At 37.0% G+C, this 20,010-nt stretch overlaps 1 protein-coding gene across 1 annotated transcript in view; it reads left to right on the forward strand.

Annotated features, from left to right (window-relative positions):
* The window catches only part of gbe1a (glucan (1,4-alpha-), branching enzyme 1a), a 159,416-nt gene that overhangs the window by 32,912 nt on the left and 106,494 nt on the right, over nt 1–20,010 (forward strand). Inside the window, exons 3-6 of the mRNA XM_051908043.1 lie at nt 4,032–4,147; nt 9,378–9,503; nt 11,528–11,663; nt 16,312–16,402. Coding sequence (XP_051764003.1) covers nt 4,032–4,147; nt 9,378–9,503; nt 11,528–11,663; nt 16,312–16,402 — 469 coding nt within the window. The remainder of the gene's footprint in view (nt 1–4,031; nt 4,148–9,377; nt 9,504–11,527; nt 11,664–16,311; nt 16,403–20,010) is intronic.

Raw genomic sequence — 20,010 nt, forward strand, 5'->3', positions numbered from 1 at the left:
ATTGTGAATTTATGTAATTGATGTCGTAATTCCACTTTATTTTGTGCAATTAAATTTTTTTCTTTTAATTGTGAATATTTTTTCTCATAAATGTGGCTTTATATCACACGGTTACAACTTGTCTCCTCGCAGCTGCGACTTTATCTATCATAATTGATTTTATTTGTCATAATTGTGACTTTATATTTCATAAATACAGATTTAGATCATGCAACTTTATTTCTCTGTATTTTTTCCTCAACCTCAACTAGTTCTCGCAGTTGCAACTTTATTTCTCATAATTGTAAATTATGATATCTGATGATGTTTTTATCATGCTTTATTTCTTAATTTAAAATTTGCCTCGCTATTACATATTTTATTTCTTACTCTGAGGCAAAAACATACTTTCATAACTTTGTCACAGTCCCTGTCTCTCTATTGATATTCACATACTTACACAGTCATTCCCTTAAAAAAAAAAAAAAGTCTGTGGAGGTACAGTATGATATGTATGGCATTGAACAATTGCCTTACCATGGTATTTATATGATACTTCAAGGTACAAATAAAACCACGGTATAGTATTACGATTATGGTACAAAAAATGTGATGATAGTAAAATGTGCAAAAAGAACCATAGTAATATCATGGTACTTTTTGTCAGTGAATACATATGTAAACTGAGAGGACTGCTTTAAAACACACACACATAGTTCAGATATACTCCATCAGTGAGACAGCGTGTGTTTGTGTGTGCTATCGATACGTACACACCTTTCTTGGAGTTAGTGAATCCATACAGTCAGGTGAAAAGGGCACATCATTCCCCCTGGGGAAAGAAGCTGTTTACTAGTATTCTAGATCGCAGCAAAATGTTGTCTCCCCTCTTGCTGTGACACTACTTATATCTGTACAACCAGCGGCCCCTCTCCTCCCTGACCATCCCCCACCTATATCACATCCTTCCCTTTTCTATTTATCCCTCTGCCTTTTTGTAATTATCTCTCTCTGAGACCCAGAGGCGGTGTCATAGGAAATCCCAACTTCCAATTTGGCGTGAGATTGCGTTTTGACATGGCTCATATTATATGGTTTCAATTTCACAGTGGGAATGCGGGGTTTGAAAGAGAGGGAGAGAGAAATTTGGGTCTGGGGGAGCTGGTCTCGATCTGCGTCGGGGGGCTGCAGGTGGGTAGGCATATTGCACTGGCGCTGGTCCTTTATTGACTTATTTATTTATATTCTCTTTCTGCTCTCCATTAGAGTATGTAATGTGAAAAGAGATACACTGAGGCGTACAGGGCAGAACGACAGAAATTATCCACAACAAATCAGTGTCTCTTTTCTGTGCTTTGAGAGGGGTCACACAGTCTTGCGTGGCTTTTTTCCCAGAAACTGAATGAACAGTCTGAGGGAGTTGGTAAAGTCAGCTGCTGTACAGCGCTCTGCATTTTCACTAGTCTCTGCCTCCGCATTTATTCAGCTGTTGAAGCCATGGATGAATGGAGTTGCTTTTAAAGGGGCATGCAAATATACTGTGCCTCCAGATTCTTAGCCAATTTTCACTGAATCTGTAATCCTGCATTGAAATGTAATAATCAGTTTAAGCACTGAAAAGTTATTCTACGTTAATTGCAAAATATGCAAATAACTCATGTATTTAGTTTGGACTAGTATTTGCTAAATTTGAAACGCACACACACGCTCACTCCTGGGCCAAAAATGGCTAAACACTAAGCTTTTAATTGTTTTAACCACACATTATTGATCAGAAAATCAGCTAAATTTAAGCAAATGCACTACTTAAACAGCTGTCTCAGAAAATCATCAAAGACAGAATAAAGTTTTTGGCAGAATATGGGAAGTTGTGTGTGGAGTGATGAATCACAATGAAACATGAGTTGCATGGTGATGCTCCAGAGCGGTGTCTTCGAAAATCTGCTGAGAAATATAATAATAAATGTATCTCTACCACAGAGGAATGATCAGATGTTGTTTTTCAAAAACATAATGCTCTTGCCAAAATTTTTTCCAAAAATGACCAAGTAGTGGCTTGAGAACAAGTCCGTCAGGCTCATGTTTTGGCCTGGTCAGAGTCCAGTGAATATTTGGTCTCACATTAAACTCAAAATCAAACTGGGAGACATTTTTCAATGACTCATGAACTGTTTGAAGCCATCAACAACACACTTCAACAACACTCTTCTGCCTGTAAAAATCTGTCTGCAAGTTTACCTACACAGCTCAAACATTTGTGCCTGGTTTCACAGACAAGGCTTAAGCTAGACTTAAATGCATCTTTGAGCCGTTTTAACTGAAAGTAACTTGCACTGACATATCTTAAAATATGTCAGTGCCATTGTTTTGTCTCAAGATGCACACCAGTAATGTTTTTTTTTCTAGTGAACGTTTATAAAAGCTGCTTAAAGGGTTAGTTAACCCAAAAATGAAAATATTGTCATTTATTACTCACCCTCATGTCGTTCTACACCCGTAAGACCTTTGTTCATCTTCGGAACACAAATTAAGATATTTTTGATGAAATCCGATGGCTCAGTGAGGTGATGGCCCAGCAATGCCACCGAACTTCTCAAGATCCGGAAAGGTACTCAAAACATTTAAAACAGTTCATGTGAGTACAGTGGTTCTACCTTAATATTATAAAGCGACGAGAATACTTTTTGTGCGCCAAAAAAACAAAATATCGACTTTTCAACAATATCTAGTGATGGCCGTTTTCAAAACACTGCTTTGAATTTTGTGTTTCGAATCAGTGGTTCGGATCGTGTGTCAAACTGCCAAACTGCTGAAATCGGATTTCATCAAAAATATCTTAATTTGTGTTCGGAAGATGATGAACGAATGTCTTACGGGTGTAGAACGACATGAGGGTGAGTAATAAATGACATTATTTTCATTTTTGGGTGAACTAACCCTTTAAATGCTCTAATTGAAAATGCCCTAATCCTGGTTTAATCTAAACTCTGTCTGTGAAACCGGGCCTTAACGAAAACAAAGGGAAGGCTATTCAATGCAAGTTACTTTATCTACAGTATTTGTGCAATTCTTGCTAATTTCCTGTGATTTGTGATTTTTGCCTTGGTCCTTTATTTTATATTTGTTTTGTGTGTGTGTATATATGTATATGTATAAACTAAGATGGATGCATCCAGGCAAATCTTTGTTGTGTTTGCACTTTCTGAATACGAACACATAAAAAAAAGCAGTATTTTGCACAGATAATGCTGAAATATCATGTCCACAAATAGAGGTCGGATAGTTGTGCGCCACTGAGTTTAAGACACAGACAAACAGAATTGCTAATAAACAATAATTCACTACTGTTCCACTATGGTTGGTGCACTGAGCAGCCATATTGAATTCTGAAGTCGGTGTTGTACCAGTCGCAAATCCTACTTGAGGGGGCATTCCAGTTAAAAGTTCCTAATGGGGCCTAGGAGTTTCCCACGTCCAAGGATAAATGGAATGTACCTCAGTGACATATAAACAGCCATCTACTGTACAGTTTGTTTGTTTGTTTTCTTTTCAGTTGAGGACAAATTACATTACATTACATTATATTATATATTACAGTCAAACCAAAAATTATTCAGACATTTTTGATAGTTTTGATATATTTTTACTAGTGGGTGCAGGACACTATAGTTAATTTATGTAAGTGAGGATAGCAAAATAAAGTAAAAAAAAAAAAAAAAAATTCTTCATACAGTGGACTACCAGTAAAATTGATAAAAATTTGGAACCAAAAATTATTCAGATACTTTGACCTGACCATGTTTTGCCTAAGTGTTATCTGACATAATTAAGATTAATTTTTTCTGACACAGTTTAACTCTGAAATCTTGTCATATTTTATTACCTTTTTTTTTTTTTTAACTAAAGTGAATGAACTGTATTAATGAATGAAATGTTCAAGGTGTCTGAATAGATTTTGGTTTGACTGTATATTATAGCTTTACCTGTTGGACAGACAGCTCTAGACAGCATAAAAATGCATTTTCATTGTTTTTTTGTTTGTTTTCCTTCAGATTCCTGGGAAAAACAGTCTCACCCTTTCACACAGAAAGAGTTTGGGAAATGGGAACTATACCTCTCTCCGAAATTGGACAAATCTCCTGTCATCAAGCACCTGACTAAACTCAAGGTACCAAACACATCACGTCATCATGTTATATTACATCCTTCTTGTTATATTTGTATTACATGAAACAATTTATATCAACGTGAACATCTAAGGTGCATCTGTGACAAATGCAAATGTGACTTGAAAAGATGTAGCTCTTTTTGTTGGTCAGATACTAGCAGGTCAAATTTGAGAATTTGAAATCTATTCTGTGGGTTGCAGTTTTTATCTTCACATCTTGTGAGGTAACATTTGGATTAGTGAAAGGTTGTGTGTCTCTTCAGCCCGATTAGGAGCTGTTAGCCGCTCTGCTAAAGCAGAACGGATTCTTGGCTCTTTCTGTCCTAGTAGACCGATGGTCATTGGCAGGTTTGGGTGGCATTTGTGGGGCAAAGCTGCTTGACTTGGCTCTCAGGGTTAATCTGGGGTTGATGGGAAGAGGTAGCAGATGGGGACATTGAGTGCCCAACAAGTTCCCACTTGCCAAAGTTGGCGGGGGTACGCATGTCCTGCACAGTTTGCCGCAGTGCAACGATATGGGTTTTGAAGCACCCTGACTCTGCCGGACACCGGAGGTTGATCGGATCACATTAGTGCTGCTACAGCTGAGCTCAGATCAACTACAGTTCATTTTTCACTTCTGGCCTTTTGTACCTCGGTGTGTTTTGAAGACAGTTGTTATCATAGCTACACTATCCGTAAGTCTCTCAGTTAGAGATGCACAATTAGATATTAGATGTATTAGATGTTATTATGTTATGGTTATTGTTGAATATTTGATTTTTAAATTAATTTTTACATTTAGATTTCGTTTGCCATCATGTATTAATTATTCAATAACCACCTGTGACTGGTCATAATGTTTTGGCTCATCAGTGTAGATAATTATTTAGCTTTCAACCTCATTTATAGAATGCAGATTGGGAAAAAAAGACTGTGATTACTCGTTAATTCGTTTTAGCATCTCAATGACAATCAGTGCATGAGTGTATTATCAGCAGACCTGATTTAGTGTAAAACTCTAAGCATGTGGTAAAAGAGAAGCCAGCGTTTTCCAGTGCTATTTTACACACATGCGCAAGTTCTCAGATTCAAGCGCACTCCCAATGTTTCATGAGATTCCCTTTCATCGTCCCCTTAATCAATGTTGCCTAATGCATTTCCCACACACGGCCTTCTGCTGCGTGCCAAATGAATTTGAAACCTGCTGTAAGCGTTAGTTAAAATCAACTCAGCTTTTTTTCTTTTTTTTTATCACCGGGACCAACAAGCCCGAACCTCATTTATTCAAGCATGAATATTTCAGTGCCCTGTGTAGTGATATTGCATTTTAAAAACACTGGGAACACTAGATGCTCAAAGACTTTTAGCAGCCGAAGGTGATCAATACAGATCCCCGGGTGGCTCTGAGATCTCTAAGCAAGCTCTCCTGCAAGACCATGTTTAATTCTCTATGTGGGTACATTCTTTTTGTTGTGCTTCTGTTTGTTGAGAGATACCTCAGTGACTCCAGACAGCTGGTTCAGGGGTATAGTCGTCGTCTCGAGGGAAATCAAAACACTGCTAACTGGAGTCTGAAGGAAGTGAGGAGAAAGGAGAGTTTTCTAGGGGTTTCTTCTTGCTGAAAGTGTGTGGGAAGAGATATGTGTGTGCGCGTGAAGTGGGAGAAACCTAAGCAACCTAAACTTCCATATCTCTCTGTCTACCCAAAGAAATTTCCAGATGTTTACCTAGGAGCCCTATTAACACTTCAGGTCCTTTACTTATTGATTGTCATGTGAGATGTGAGGCTGGACTCAGATGGAAGGTGTTATGACAGATCAGTGGGAGGATGCTTTGATAGGAATGAAATATAATTAAAGTTTTGATGCCGTGTTGAAAATGAAAAGTGCCTAGGTGAACTTTACTCTTGCGCTAAATGCAGACGAGATTGTTCGTTCACTCTAAATTAAACTCATGCTAATCCATAAATGGTCCTGTCTGGCCTGCTCTATACGGCTAAGAAATGTACCTGCCAGACACAGCTTCTGTAATTACATGGCGCCAATACAAATACATTCACTCTGTATAAAACTCAACGGTAACATTATTTTCAGCAACCTTACAGTATATTTACTATATTTTTCAGAATATTATTTGTTCAAAACTAAACCGGCTCCATTTGATTTGTATAATTAGATTTGAAGCAAAAATAAATAAATCAGCCTTAAAGGAGTCCTTGATTTCACTTTTTTTAATTTTAGTTAGTGTGTAATGTTGCTGTTTGAGCATAAACAACATCTGCAAAGTTATGATGCTCAAAGTTCAATGCAAAGGGAGATATTTTCTTTTACAGAAATCACTTTTTAAAGACTACAACAAATGTCTGATAGGGACTACGACTGATAGGGAGCTTCTTCCCGGGTTGGTGACATCACGAATCCCAAAATGTATATAAACCCTGCCCCCGAGAACACGCAACAAAGGGGGTGAGGCCATGTTGGGCTGCTTTAGAGAGGAGGAAGAGTTGTTGTAGTAGAGTGTTGTTACCAATCTTTGAAAACCACATTTCTAGCATCTGTAAAAGTGCATTCTTCCATCTTAAAAAAAAAATACCATGCCGTCATTTTACGCCGGACTGCTTCACAAACGAGGGTCAATTCAATGCTGGATTTGCACAAAAGATTAACATGACGGCACATGCTAGTCGATGAGTTGAATCAGCTCCACAGCAACTACATAAATTTATCCACTAACCATTCAGAAACATCCAGATGCATCCTATAAGTTGTAACTTCTTCCTGAGTCTCTCCATCAGTGTCCGACTCCGGTTTGAACAGTGTAAGGCTGAACACCGTTACTGACAATCGTCATTTTCAGTGCGTGAGATTCTCCAGCTTTGTTGTTGTTGAGCAACTGAAGTGCGAGCTGTTAAAGCTCCACCCTCTTCTGAAAAGAGGCAGGGAGCAGCAGCTCATTTGTATTTAAAGGGACACACACAAAAATGGTGTGTTTTTGTTCACACCCAAATAGTGGCAAATTTGACAAGCTGTAATAAATGATTTGTGGGGTATTTTGAGCTAAAACTTCACAGACACATTCTGGGGACACCAGAGACTTGTATAACATCTTGTAAAAGGGGAATTATAGGTCCCCTTTAAGTAGTTTGCTGGTCTTAGCTGGTTTTATCTGGTCTAGCTGGTCTCCATGCTATCTGGTATTTTAGCCTAGCCAGGCTGGGTTTTAGCTGTTTTTAGCTTTGCCAGGCTGGGAGACCAGTTCACCACCTTTAGCTGGTTTATGCTGTTGTCTTTTCAGAAGGGTGTGTACTCATGAGGAAATTATTGAACTACTCTTCACCATAAACATTTTGGAGATGTTTTTTTGAATGTTGTACTCAAGTAATTTTTTTTTTTTTTTTCTATTAAGTTTTTAAATCGGTAAAAATTTTATTATTGGTCAGAATTTTTTTATTTATTTATTTTCTGGTTTTGTGGTATTGCTCAGTATCGGATAAATACAGGCAAATATGATATATTTAATTGTACATTTTAGACTACCTTTGCAATCCGTTTTTTTGGACATTTTTTTTTCTTCCGGAACTTTACTGAGCTCTATTGCTCTTGCTCACACCCTAAATCACTCTCCAAGTTGTCTCTCTCTCTATCTTACTCTGTCATTCTTTCTCAAAGGCACAGTGTTATTTCTGCTGTCAGTAAAGCGATGGTATGTTCTTAGCTTGGTAATAGTCTGTGCAAAGCCGACCAGAGCGGTTTAAGGATGTTTCGTCCCACCCCAATGTCTCTCCAGAGCGGCTATCGATCTGTGACAATCCCCAAGCTGCCCCCCCAAGAGATTGAAAGCAATGATGGACCTTCTTAAAGTGCTTTGTTTTCTTCTGCTCTTCTCCTCCTCTCTGTCAGCTTTCATCACCAAACACCTGTCCACCTAGTGTGTGTGTGTGTGTGTGTGTGTGTGTGTGTGTGTGTGCGCACTTGCACGTTTTTGTGATTTATGACACAAATTTGTGTAATGACATGGGTATTACACTGGTATTAAGACGTAAACATGAAATATGAGGACATTTCATGAGTCCTCATATTTAAAATAGCTTTAAAAACATACTAAACAATGTTTTATTAAAAATGTAGGGTAGAGGGATAGAATGTACAGTTTGTACAGTATAAAAACCATTATGCCTGAAATGTCCTCACTTGATAGCAAAACAAACCTGTGTGTGTGCGTGCGTGTGTGTGTGTGTGTGTGTGTGTGTGTGTGTGTGTGAGAGAGACAGTTCTTACTGAGTCTGGAAGGATTATGAGAAGAGGTGGGTTGGGATGGAATATTTATTTTGTCATGTTATTAATAAAATGTTGCACATTATGACAAAGAGCTGGTTTTAGTATCTAGATGAAAAGCCCTCAATATTTTCTTTGTAATAAATGGTGCTTTTAAACCATGGCAGGAAACTAGCAGCACACAGGAACACCAAATTGAATTGCCTGGAAAATGTGTTTTGCATAATATACAGCATTTAAATATTTTGTGTGTATATACATGCATTACCGTTCAAAGGTTTGGGTTGCTAGGAGTTTTTTTATTTATTTATTTATTTTTTGTTTATGTCTTTTGAAACAAGTCTTTAGAGCTCACCAAGGCTGCATTTATTTGATCAAAAATACAGTAAAAATCTGTAAAATTGTGAAATTTATTATAATTAACAATTTTCTATTTTAATATATGTTAAAATGTAACTTATTTCTGTGATGGCACAGCTGAATTTTCAGCATCATTACTCCAGTCTTCAGTGTCACATGATCCTTCAGAAATCATTCTAATATGCTGATTTAGTGGTCAAAAACATTTATTATTATTATTATTATTATTATTATTATTATTATTATTATACAGGGGAAACAGTTGCTTAATATTTTGTGGATACCATGATACATTTTTTTTTTGTTTGTAATATGATGAATAGAAAGTTCAAAAGAACAGCATTTATTTGAAATAGAATTTAATATTATTATTATTATTATAAGTGTCTTTATACTCCTTACACTTTTTCTAAATGTAATGCATCCTTGCTGAATAAAAGTAGTAATTTCTTTCCAAAATAAAACATTGTACTGAACCTAAACTTTTCAATAGCTGTGTAATAAAAATACATCTCTTTTATTTTGTTGTATATATGCTCCTATTTTGCAATGAAAAATAACCTTGAATATTAAAATGTATTTGAAGATGTCAAATTTGTAATTTCTCTCTGTAGCTTGTGGTCCTGACCAAAACAGGTGAATATCTGTTTCGGATCTCTCCTTGGGCCAAATATGTCACAAAAACGCTGGATTCTGTCACCTATGACTGGACCCACTGGGACCCTCCACAACCATACCAGGTGATTTCTCCCTCTCCCTAGATTTTATGTAAAAATACAGTAGAATATATACAATATAATTATTATGAGCAATTTTTCAAGACCCTTTTATTGTGTTAAGGGTCAATTTGGCCCACATTGGCTTTTCAAACTTCTTAAAACATTGGTTAAACTATATATTTTTTCTTGAAATTTGGTTTTCTCATTTAGGGTCATGGATGTGCATGCAAAGTTTCGAAACATAAATGTGTTTTGGAAAGGCTGTACAAATTTTGGTTATATAAATTATTGTAGGAGTCACATTTACCCCAGTCACTATAATTTTGCCAACATTCCTCTCTGAAAATTTTGCCCTACCCCTAAAGCTAACCCTACCCATAAGTTATTCCTAAAATCAGAGGGAAATGAACACTGATGTAGAAACACCTAAACCTGGCTGTAAACCTAAATTTAACATAAACTGTGAACTTGTCCCTTAAATCTGATTGGTTGATTGGAATGTTGTTCCAGGATCAACAAAGATATTGATCCAGGAATATGTTGTACTTGGTGAAGTACAATGTTTATCACACTGAAAAGAAGTGTGATAAACCAATTTTACCCTTACAAGGGTTTGAAAACCAGACATAACAAAAAATACTACTTAAACTAAGTTTTTTTTTTAGTTTTTTTTATATACAATTGATTTGTTGCTTTTTCTCGCACACAAGCACACACTCTCAGAGGTTCTTGGTGTGACGGATTTGGGCAGATGCTTTAGGCTGTCAGGGAGGAAGGGTTGAGTTATGGACTCTGGTATGTTTTAACCTATTAGAGTCAGGTTTTGCTCTGCAGAGGGTCAGTGAAGAAACCAGTTTATAATTATCTTTTTCAAAAAACACTATTTGTTTTTAGGGTGGAGGTAGTTTATGATAAAAGTCAAAGCAGGAGGGAATGTTTGCAGGATCGTGATGTTGTTCAGGCGAGCATGTGGCCTTCCTGTGGCTCTCGACCATTTATCATCAGTAGCCATTAGCATCTCTGAAGCACCCCGCTCTTATGCCGACCCCTCTTCCACGTTAGTAATGACACTCAAAACCGCCTCCTCTTAAGTGGCCCGCCACATTAAACAGCCAATTTAATCGGAGGCGATTCAACAATTGCTTTCGCCCTCTTGATGTCTTCATTTCACTAAAGAACCATTTGCAAACGGCTTTGATATGGGGCGGTTCTTCCACAATGACAATGATACAGACTTTCCTTTGATATCTATTCATGGCATCAGACATTCATACAGCGACTGTGGTCAATGCCATCATGCACATAATCAAGTTTTTTAGAGGAGATGAATTGGTGACACAATGTCGTCTGACAGTTATAGCGGTTGCTGCATGATTAAAGGCAGGAAATATTGCTTTTTGCTTTCTGGGAATGGCACCATTTTCAGTGAGATACAATTGGTTTAGCTTTCTTTCTTGCATTTCACTTCTTTGTGTCTTTGTATGTAATTGTCTCTGTTATGTCTGGCAATAAAACCAAACGATTGCCATAGTAAAACCAATATTATATTTAAAATTTGATTGCATTCAGAATCTACCAGATATCTTTTTATATAAACTTTGGTGATAAATTAATCCGATTAATCACATATATCAATATTTGCTGAGAAAATCCATCCAAATTAAGATTATTCATAGATATAATATAATATCTTTTGATTAACATATATTATATTATATTATATTATATTATATTATATTATATTATATTGTTGTGGAAGTCAAAACATTGAATAGATATTACGGAAATAGTTTGCTCTAGGTTGCATTTTCTACATTTTCAAGCTCCAAACTTTAGGCTTAGACTGAGAATTTAGTCTCCATTGTATTGTTGCAAGCGTTCAATGAAGTCAAATATTTGTGTTGTGTTGCATCAGGATCTTTGAGGTAACCCTGATGCTCAGCAGAACCTTCTAGCAAAATCTCTCATCAAAGCCCACTAAAGAATGGTGGATTGATATCTGGGCCCTTTCTCTCGCTCTAACCTTTCTTCTTTCTCGCTCCCAGTTCCAGCACCCCAGACCCCCACGGCCCAGCAGTCTTCGTATCTACGAGGCCCATGTGGGCATTGGTTCGCCTGAGGAAAAGATTGCCTCGTACAAAAACTTCACCCGAGATGTGCTTCCTCGCATTAAGGATCTTGGTGAGTGATGAAATCTACAGAAACACTGCCAAAACACACGTCAAAATAATACAAACCAAGCAGAGTGGAACACACCCCTCTCTGAGGGCCAATCGCTAACCCTGAGCTCCCAGGCCAGAAGAAATGGATCTTTTGGTCTTTAAGAAAAAAAACTTACTGTTGATCAAAGAATCCATATGAGCGAGGTGATTTTGCAACAACAGATTTGAAAGAAGTACAGTTAACTATGACAGACTGAGCATGTTTTGATATTGTTATATAGCATGGTTGTGTTTATCTTATTCTTTATTTATCACTACACTAGCAGGCAGCAAAGGAAAATAACTAAAAGCTGTTGGACAGTGTTATTTCAGAAACATGAGGGTCAGTGGCTTGACCCTCTATTAACTTATTGAAAATGCAATTCCTACAAAGACTTGAATACACCTCATATGAGCATGTTTTGACTTGTGCAAAAAGTCGAAATTTCAAGGTGATACAACTGTTCTTTATATTATATTATATTATATTATATTCTATTATATTATAGTATATTATATTACACTGAACAAAATTATACCCCGAGGGGGTCCGAAGGGGTCCGAAAACCAGTCAGTATCTGGTGTGACCACTATTTGCCTCACGCAGTGCAACACTTCTCCTTTGCATAGAGTTGATCAGGTTGTTGATTGTGGCCTGTGGAATGTTGGTCCACTCCTCTTCAATGGCTGTGCAAAGTTGCTGGGTATTGGCAGGAACTAGAACATGTCATGTGGTGCAACTCCCTAAAACGTAATGATATTTATGAAATAATAAGTTGTGTACACACTTGTTTTCTGGATGCATAAGAAAAATACTTGAAGTTCTATTTGATTCAATTTTCTGCTTTTTTTACTTAATTTTCATCTTGACTCTAAAATGTCATGTGGTACAGCCATCATTCAATTTGATATTTCATCATTTTGTTTTCCGAATGCTCTGCCTTTGTGCATCCTTTAAGAAAACCTAGAGTGTACTGCTAAGAAAAAAGCTCAAGAAGCAACCAAAAAAAGACCATGCATACAGTATATAGCGACACAAATGATGCAAAAGTGTGTAGGCGACAAGCAGTTCCACATGGAATATCATGCTAACTGTCACAAGCGGAACTGTTAAGTTTAGTTAGCAGATGTGAGAACAGCTGCCGCCTCGAGTGATTCCATTACTGCACAGAGAGCCGTTTCCCATGATTGTTCCCTTACAGAGCTTTTGACATGGAAGCCTGAGAGGAAGTCAGCCTACAATTACTTTGTCAGAAGGTTCCAAATGAGTTTTTTTGAGCTGTGGGGATTACAGAAGGTACCTTAAACATTAGTGTTCATTGCATTGGTCTGATCCATAAAACATAACCTTCTGTTGTTTGTTTTCTCGAGGGCTGAAGCGTTAACCTTCGCCTGGAGCAAATCTGTTTGTAAGCAGAGAGTTAGTTAGCGTAAAATTATTTTTCACTCTTTAAATGGGTGTTAAAATAGTGAGTCATTGTGCAGCCTTTGACTGCTCTCTCTCTCATGATCGGCACTCTCCCCGGGGTTCTGTGCCTCAGTTAATGTGCTCCGCAACTCTCCAAAAGGCAACAAAAGCAAAGCTGCACTTTGGCTTCTAATGGAAGAGCTTTTGGCACTAGTTTTAGAAATGGTAGTGCCCTTATTTTGCCCTTAAAATCTTTCATGTCTTATTTTCCCCTTCAAAATTAATCCATTGAAGGAATTATTCTAGTTGCACAGGAATACATTTTGAAATGGACTTCTAATATAAAAAGTTTAATGTCACAAGCACAATACAATAATCAAAGTCCTTTGAAGTCTGAATTTGAGAATTTACTAATAAAATGGCAGTGAATCTTCAAAGAAATGCATTCAAAGGAACATTTCTATTTGGAAAAAAAAAAAGTTATTATATTATTATAGATTAAGTATGGCCTGCCCTTGAGATATCAGGATTTTTTTGTTGTGTACTGAATGATAAAATGTTGCTTGACAGGTCTGAAGTTTAAATCCATTGATAACAGATTTTGTGACGGAGGAGGACTGAGTCAGACGAGCAGGGCACAAAAGCATCCTTTGTTCTGCGGTTTTAATCAATATTCACATGAAAAAGTGCTGCGAAAAAGTTGATTGACAAACAAAAGGAGCTAAACGCAAATATCACAGATGCAGAAGGCGGCAAGTCTAACTTATTTACCACTATGCTGGGAGAGACAAAACAATGGTTAGTCTCTCAGATGCCTGAGATAACAGTCATAACCACTGCAAGATACACAATTGACAACACATGTCTTGTGTTCATGATGATCACTTGTATTTTAAAACTAATAGATCACACTAGAATGAAATTCCGTCATTATTTATTAACCATCATTGTTGCAAACTCTCTGTATGACTTATGGTGTGTTCACACTTGTAGTTTAGTTCTCTTGGTTATTTTGGTCTGGATCGAAAAAGAAAATAATACATTTAGCCCTGTAATAATAATACTTACTAATACTTACACAACACGCTGCTGTGAGCAAGTAAGACATGCTGCTGCTGTACAATATAGCGTACATGAATTACCCATAGCAGATCTATACAGGTGGAGCTGGGGAAGGTAGAGGGTTTCTGAAAATGCACTGCACTGCTAACCAGTAGCCCTATAGAGAATGATGTGATTGCAAGAAGGTTGAGTAAAGGACTTATTAGCCTGCGCCATCTAGAGTTTCATGACAGAACTTTGTATGTAAAGGAGTCAAAACAGCAGCAGGAATCAGGTTTGGAATGACATGAGGGCAAGAGAATTATGAAAGTAATTAATTTTTGGATGAATTTAAATTTTAATTTTGCATTTAAATTAGACTATGACCTGCTTAGATACACATTACACATCAAATGAGAGCAGGGTGAGACTTTCAGCTGTAACTATATTAATACACTACAGTTCAAAAGTCTGGGGTTGGTAAGGTTTTTCTGATGTTTTTCATGCTCACCAAGTCTCTCATGCTCACCAAGGCTACATTTATTTGATCATAAATACAATAAAAACACTAATATTATAAAATATTATTACAATTTAAAATGTCTCTTTTTCTATTTCTAAAATTAAATTTGTTCCTGTGATGGCAAAGCTGAATTTTCAGCATCATTACTCCAGTCTTCAGTGTCACATGATCCTTCAGAAATCATTATAATATGTTGATTTGGTGCTCAAGAACCTTTTTCATTATTATCAATGCTGAAAACAGATGTGCTGCTTATTTTTGTGGAAATTGTAATATATTTTTTCAGGCTTTGATGAACAGAAAATTCTAATGAATTTATTTGAAATAGAAATCTTTTGATAAAGTGTAATGACTTCTATAATGATACAATCAATTTAATGTGTCCTTGCAGAATAAAAGTATTCATTTCTTAAAAAACAAAATGTACCGACCTCAAACTTTTGAAAGGTAGTTGGAATTTGTGTTAAAGTTTTATGGCATTACCGGTATCTTTTTCCTAGGGATGATGAGCATACATCATGAAATATTAATATAAAATATTATATTATATTTTGGTGATGCACTCAAGTATCAAACACTGTGTAAATGTTCAGTTAGAAGATCACAGACAGCGCTCAAAGCACCTGCATAGGATTTAAATGTATTTACATGATTCTCAGCTATGACGAATGCTTTAGCCATACTTATTACCCTCTCTAACAAGTTTAAGTTTGCCTGGAATCACAGCAGTTTGATTTGATGTTATTGGATCCTGGAAATTGCCCTTGCGGTATTGTTTTCATAAAAACAACTCGTAAAAATGTCAAAAGAACCTTGTTATAACCTATATTGTCTTTAGTTCTCTGTCCACGACCAATTGCACTATAGTCAACACTCATTTATAAAGAATGAAACAATTCAGATAGGACAATTCATTAGTTCTGTTAAAACATTTAGTTTTAAATATCTAAAAAAAAAAAAAAAAAAAAAAATCAATAACAATGGTCAATTTTTCAAATTTACTCTCAAAACATCTCCATTTATTTAATATCAGAGGACATGTGTTGAGCTGTTGTCAGTAGCAGAAATTCAGTCCTCTCTCAGTTCTCTGTCAGGTCCTGGTGTGTGAGATTGTGCTGACAGAGTTTTCCACTGAGTTTTCCACAGGTTTGGTTGTTACAAGCTGTAGTTTACAGGAGCTTCTCAACAGAGATTCTGAGCTCCAGGACTATGGGATGGAAAAATGGGCCCAGAAGCAGATCATTATGAACTTCACCTGAAACCACTGGAAGTTTTAAAACTTCTTTGAAGTTCTTTATCAAAACCTAGCAATATAATTTGTATCACAAGCTTATTATTCACAGAAAGTGTTTACACTTTTCACATATTCTTTTCATGAAAAATATCAACTTAATTGTAATTTATCATGCTGTCGTTTCGTCATTGAAGATTCGAATCATGCTGCAGTTGACATTTAAACCTATGCTTTGGTTTCACTCATTTTTAATTGTTTTAATTCATTTACATTCTCCAGTGTGGATGTCGCAGCACTTAAAATTAATCAATTTTTTTAAGATAACAACTTATACAAAGATTACGCCTTGATGTGTTTCACTTTGAAGCTCTTCTTGAAGGTCTTTTGATTCTAAAATTGTTTTTTGTTTTTTTTCATCTCAGGATATAACTGTGTCCAGCTCATGGCAATCATGGAACATGCCTACTATGCAAGCTTTGGCTATCAGGTTACTAACTTCTTTGCAGCTTCCAGGTAGGTTTACATGTATACATTAGGCAGACACTTTTGTGAGTTACAATGCAGTCAAGGTATATATTCTTTTAATTCATGCATTCCCTGGATATCAAACCCATGACTTTGGTGTTGCTAGTACCATGCTGTACTGTTTGAGCTACAGGAATAATTCAGAACCAGATTTTTTTTTTAACATGTACTCATCTGTGCTGAGAAAATTAAGCAGTTTGAATGTATATCCTGAAGTATACTTGAAATATAGTGCATTTGTCATGTTTCTGCCAAGTGGTCTGGTAACTGAAAGATTGTAGATTCAAATCCGGCGTCATCTAAACAACGCATTTTTTGTGTTAAGGTGCTACAAAATTGTTTTAGTTATGAGTAAAGACCTCCAGACCAAAGCTTTTGTTTAAAAAAAATGTGTACAAACACCAAATAGCAGGCATCTTAACTGGTGGGTCACAACCCAAAAATGCTCCGTTGATTTGTTCTGACCAATGCTATGGATAATAATATAAATAGGCTTGTCAACTCTTTGAGAGGAGGAGAAATATTCCTATATTGTTTGTTGTTGACACCAATGGTCGTGCATCCAGCCAAGCACCACTAGAATATGGGCACCAGCATCCTTAAATTATTATCGAAACTATGCAATGTAGAATAAAACACGACCACTGCTGTACAGGATATGTTTACATTTCCCTCTTGAAGCTGTCGGATGACTAACAGCCTTAAAGTCGCTAGGGCAGTTATGGATTGTATTTTTAAGAATGAAGGTTAACACCTACGTCCCAAAGGAAATTATTTTCACCTCAGGACTTCAGATCTGGTTGTTCCGGATGTGGCAAGAACATGCACTTCTCCTTCACCAAAACGCATTAGCATGCTCTGCCCTGGTCACATTTTATTTATTAACGTTATATCTACAAGGCCTGGGAGACTGAGCGTGTGACGGTATCTAAATGCTTTTCATTTTCCTTTAGAGCTCAGGGTTTGGTGGGGTTGTCTCTCAGCCTGTGCAGCAGTAATTCCAGTCTTTAAATCAGGATGAGGTCCTCTGTCAAGGGCAGTAATCTTACTGTAAACACATTTGCCGCTAATCCCCAAATAGAAGAAAGCCCTGATAAATAACAATAGTAAAAAACAGAATTGGGTCTCCAAAATAAATAAACTCTCATGAAAGAAAATTGCATCTTTGAATGTGGGGAGTGAGCAACTCCCTCAACCTAATAAGATATGACAGAGTCATTGGGAATCTTTATTTGGCTTTAGCTGGCTGAGGCGGCCGGCACTGGTGGACCAGTCCAGATAAAGTGCAATGTATACAGAGTAATTTCACTCATGATTGATCACTCATGCACATTTAAGACCTATTCCTCTTTCTGCTGGGTGGAGGGAGCGGGCGAGGGAGGTGACTTGGAATATCATTAGCTCTCTTCTCACTTTACTTGTTCTTTGTCCTGATATCTTTTAACCCCACAAAGTAGATATAGAGCTGGCTGGGCATGCTGGGAGTTTAGAGTGAGTATTTGTTTTGTGACTTTACCCTTGGATCCAAAACCACTCGCTTTATATCTTGTAGATGGTGCTTTATGTAGCTGTGGTTTGGCTAGCTTTAGCAGTTAGCTCCTGGTAGAAAATGTTTTTCCATTGATGGCCATTTGGCCAAGATCCTATATTCTTATTAAAGGGTTAGTTCACCCAAAAATGAAAATAATGTCATTTATTACTCACCCTCATGCCGTTCCACACCCGTAAGATCTTCGTTAATCTTCGGAACGCAAATTAAGATATTTTTGTTGAAATCCGATGGCTCAGTGAGGCCTGCATAGCCAGCAATGACATTTCCTCTCTCAAGATCCATTAATGTACTAAAAACATATTTAAATAAGTTCATGTGAGTACAGTGGTTCAATATTAATATTATAAAGCGACAAGAATATTTTTGGTGCGCCAAAAAAAAACAAAATAATGACTTAAATAGTGATGGCCGATTTCAAAACACTGCTTCATGAAGCTTCGAAGCGTTATGAATCAGCGTGTCGAATCATGATTCGGATCGCGTGCCAAACCGCCAAACTGCTGAAATCACGTGACTTTGGCGCTCCGAACTGCTGATTCGACACGCTGATTCATAACGCTCCGAAGCTTCATGAAGCAGTGTTTTGAAATCGCCCATCACTATAAAAGTCATTATTTTGTTTTTTTGGCGCATTAAAAATATTCTCGTCGCTTTATAATATTAATATTGAACCACTGTACTCACATGAACTGATTTAAATATGTTTTTAGTACATTAATGGATCTTGAGAGAGGAAATGTCATTGCTGGCTATGCAGGCCTCACTGAGCTAACGGATTTCAACAAAAATATCTTAATTTGCGTTCCGAAGATGAACGAAGGTCTTACGAGTGTGGAACGGCATGAGGGTGAGTAATAAATGACATTATTTTCATTTTTGGGTGAACTAACCCTTCAATAAGAATATAGGATCTTGGCCACATGGCCATCGATGGAAAAACATCTTCTACCAAGCAAGATCCAGGTTGTGTACTAACAGTGCTGAATGCCATTGAGCCAAATGGGAACGCTAATGGATAGCTCTCTTCTGATGTTATTGAGCACCTGGCCTTAATTGTTGGAAATGTAAATATAATGATTCTGGTTTTGATTCGATTCCTCTTAATGGCAACGTATGGTACGTATGCGGAGGGGTAATTGCTGAGACGTGAGCAAAAGCGAGAGAGGTGTATATCATTCAGATAAAGTACCTCACACCTGCATTCAGTTCTACATTTTAAGGTAATCATTCCTCATAGTAACATAGCTTGTTTTAAGTTAGGAGTTATAAATGCTATTAAAGTGTGAGAATTAAACTGCGCTAGTCAATGAAAGCGCGCAGGTCTGATAAACAATTAGCATGAGCACTGTGCATCACGTGCACACAAGTTACTGACTAACTGACTTTGATCAGATAGACAAGGGGTAAATGCCTTCCGTAATAGAGGGCATTTTTTCACGTTCCAGAGGCAACTGGACAAAATGCATCTGTTTGTTGAAGCCATATATATAAAAAATAAAGATCCGAGAGCGTGTTATAATGGTTCCCGGTAGACAAATATGACAGCGCTACTGCAACACGCATAGCCACAGATACGGCCTACCACAGAGGGGTTTCTTTTGTGCAAACTGCTGCAAATGAAACTGAAAGTTCAGCATCACATCCTGAAGCTCAACAAAATCCCACTATATAAAAAAGAAATAGAACTCGATTAGGTATTCGCACTCGGGTATGTGCGCACAGAAAATCATCTCAGACAGTGTACGAGTACCAAATTGAGTTCTCTTTCATGTCTTCTTGAGAAAAACATTTAAATGTTTTAAATTGCCAAGACATAAAAACACATGCAAATGTGTGTCTTTCACACTTGCCTCAGGCCATTGGGCAGTCCTTATTGCTGAAATACGTCTCCTATTTCTGAGGTTTGCTATCAAAGGTGAAAGGTGCTATCATTTTATAATTAGCTGCTTATTATGTATTCAGTTGACCTTTTTATTCCAAGCAATGTATAGTTGCATGGACAGTCCTGTGGAGTAAACTAGGGTTAAGTGTTTTGCTCAAGGAC

The sequence above is a fragment of the Ctenopharyngodon idella genome, chromosome 10 (assembly GCF_019924925.1).
Source record: "Ctenopharyngodon idella isolate HZGC_01 chromosome 10, HZGC01, whole genome shotgun sequence".
Taxonomy (NCBI): Eukaryota; Metazoa; Chordata; class Actinopteri; order Cypriniformes; family Xenocyprididae; genus Ctenopharyngodon; species Ctenopharyngodon idella.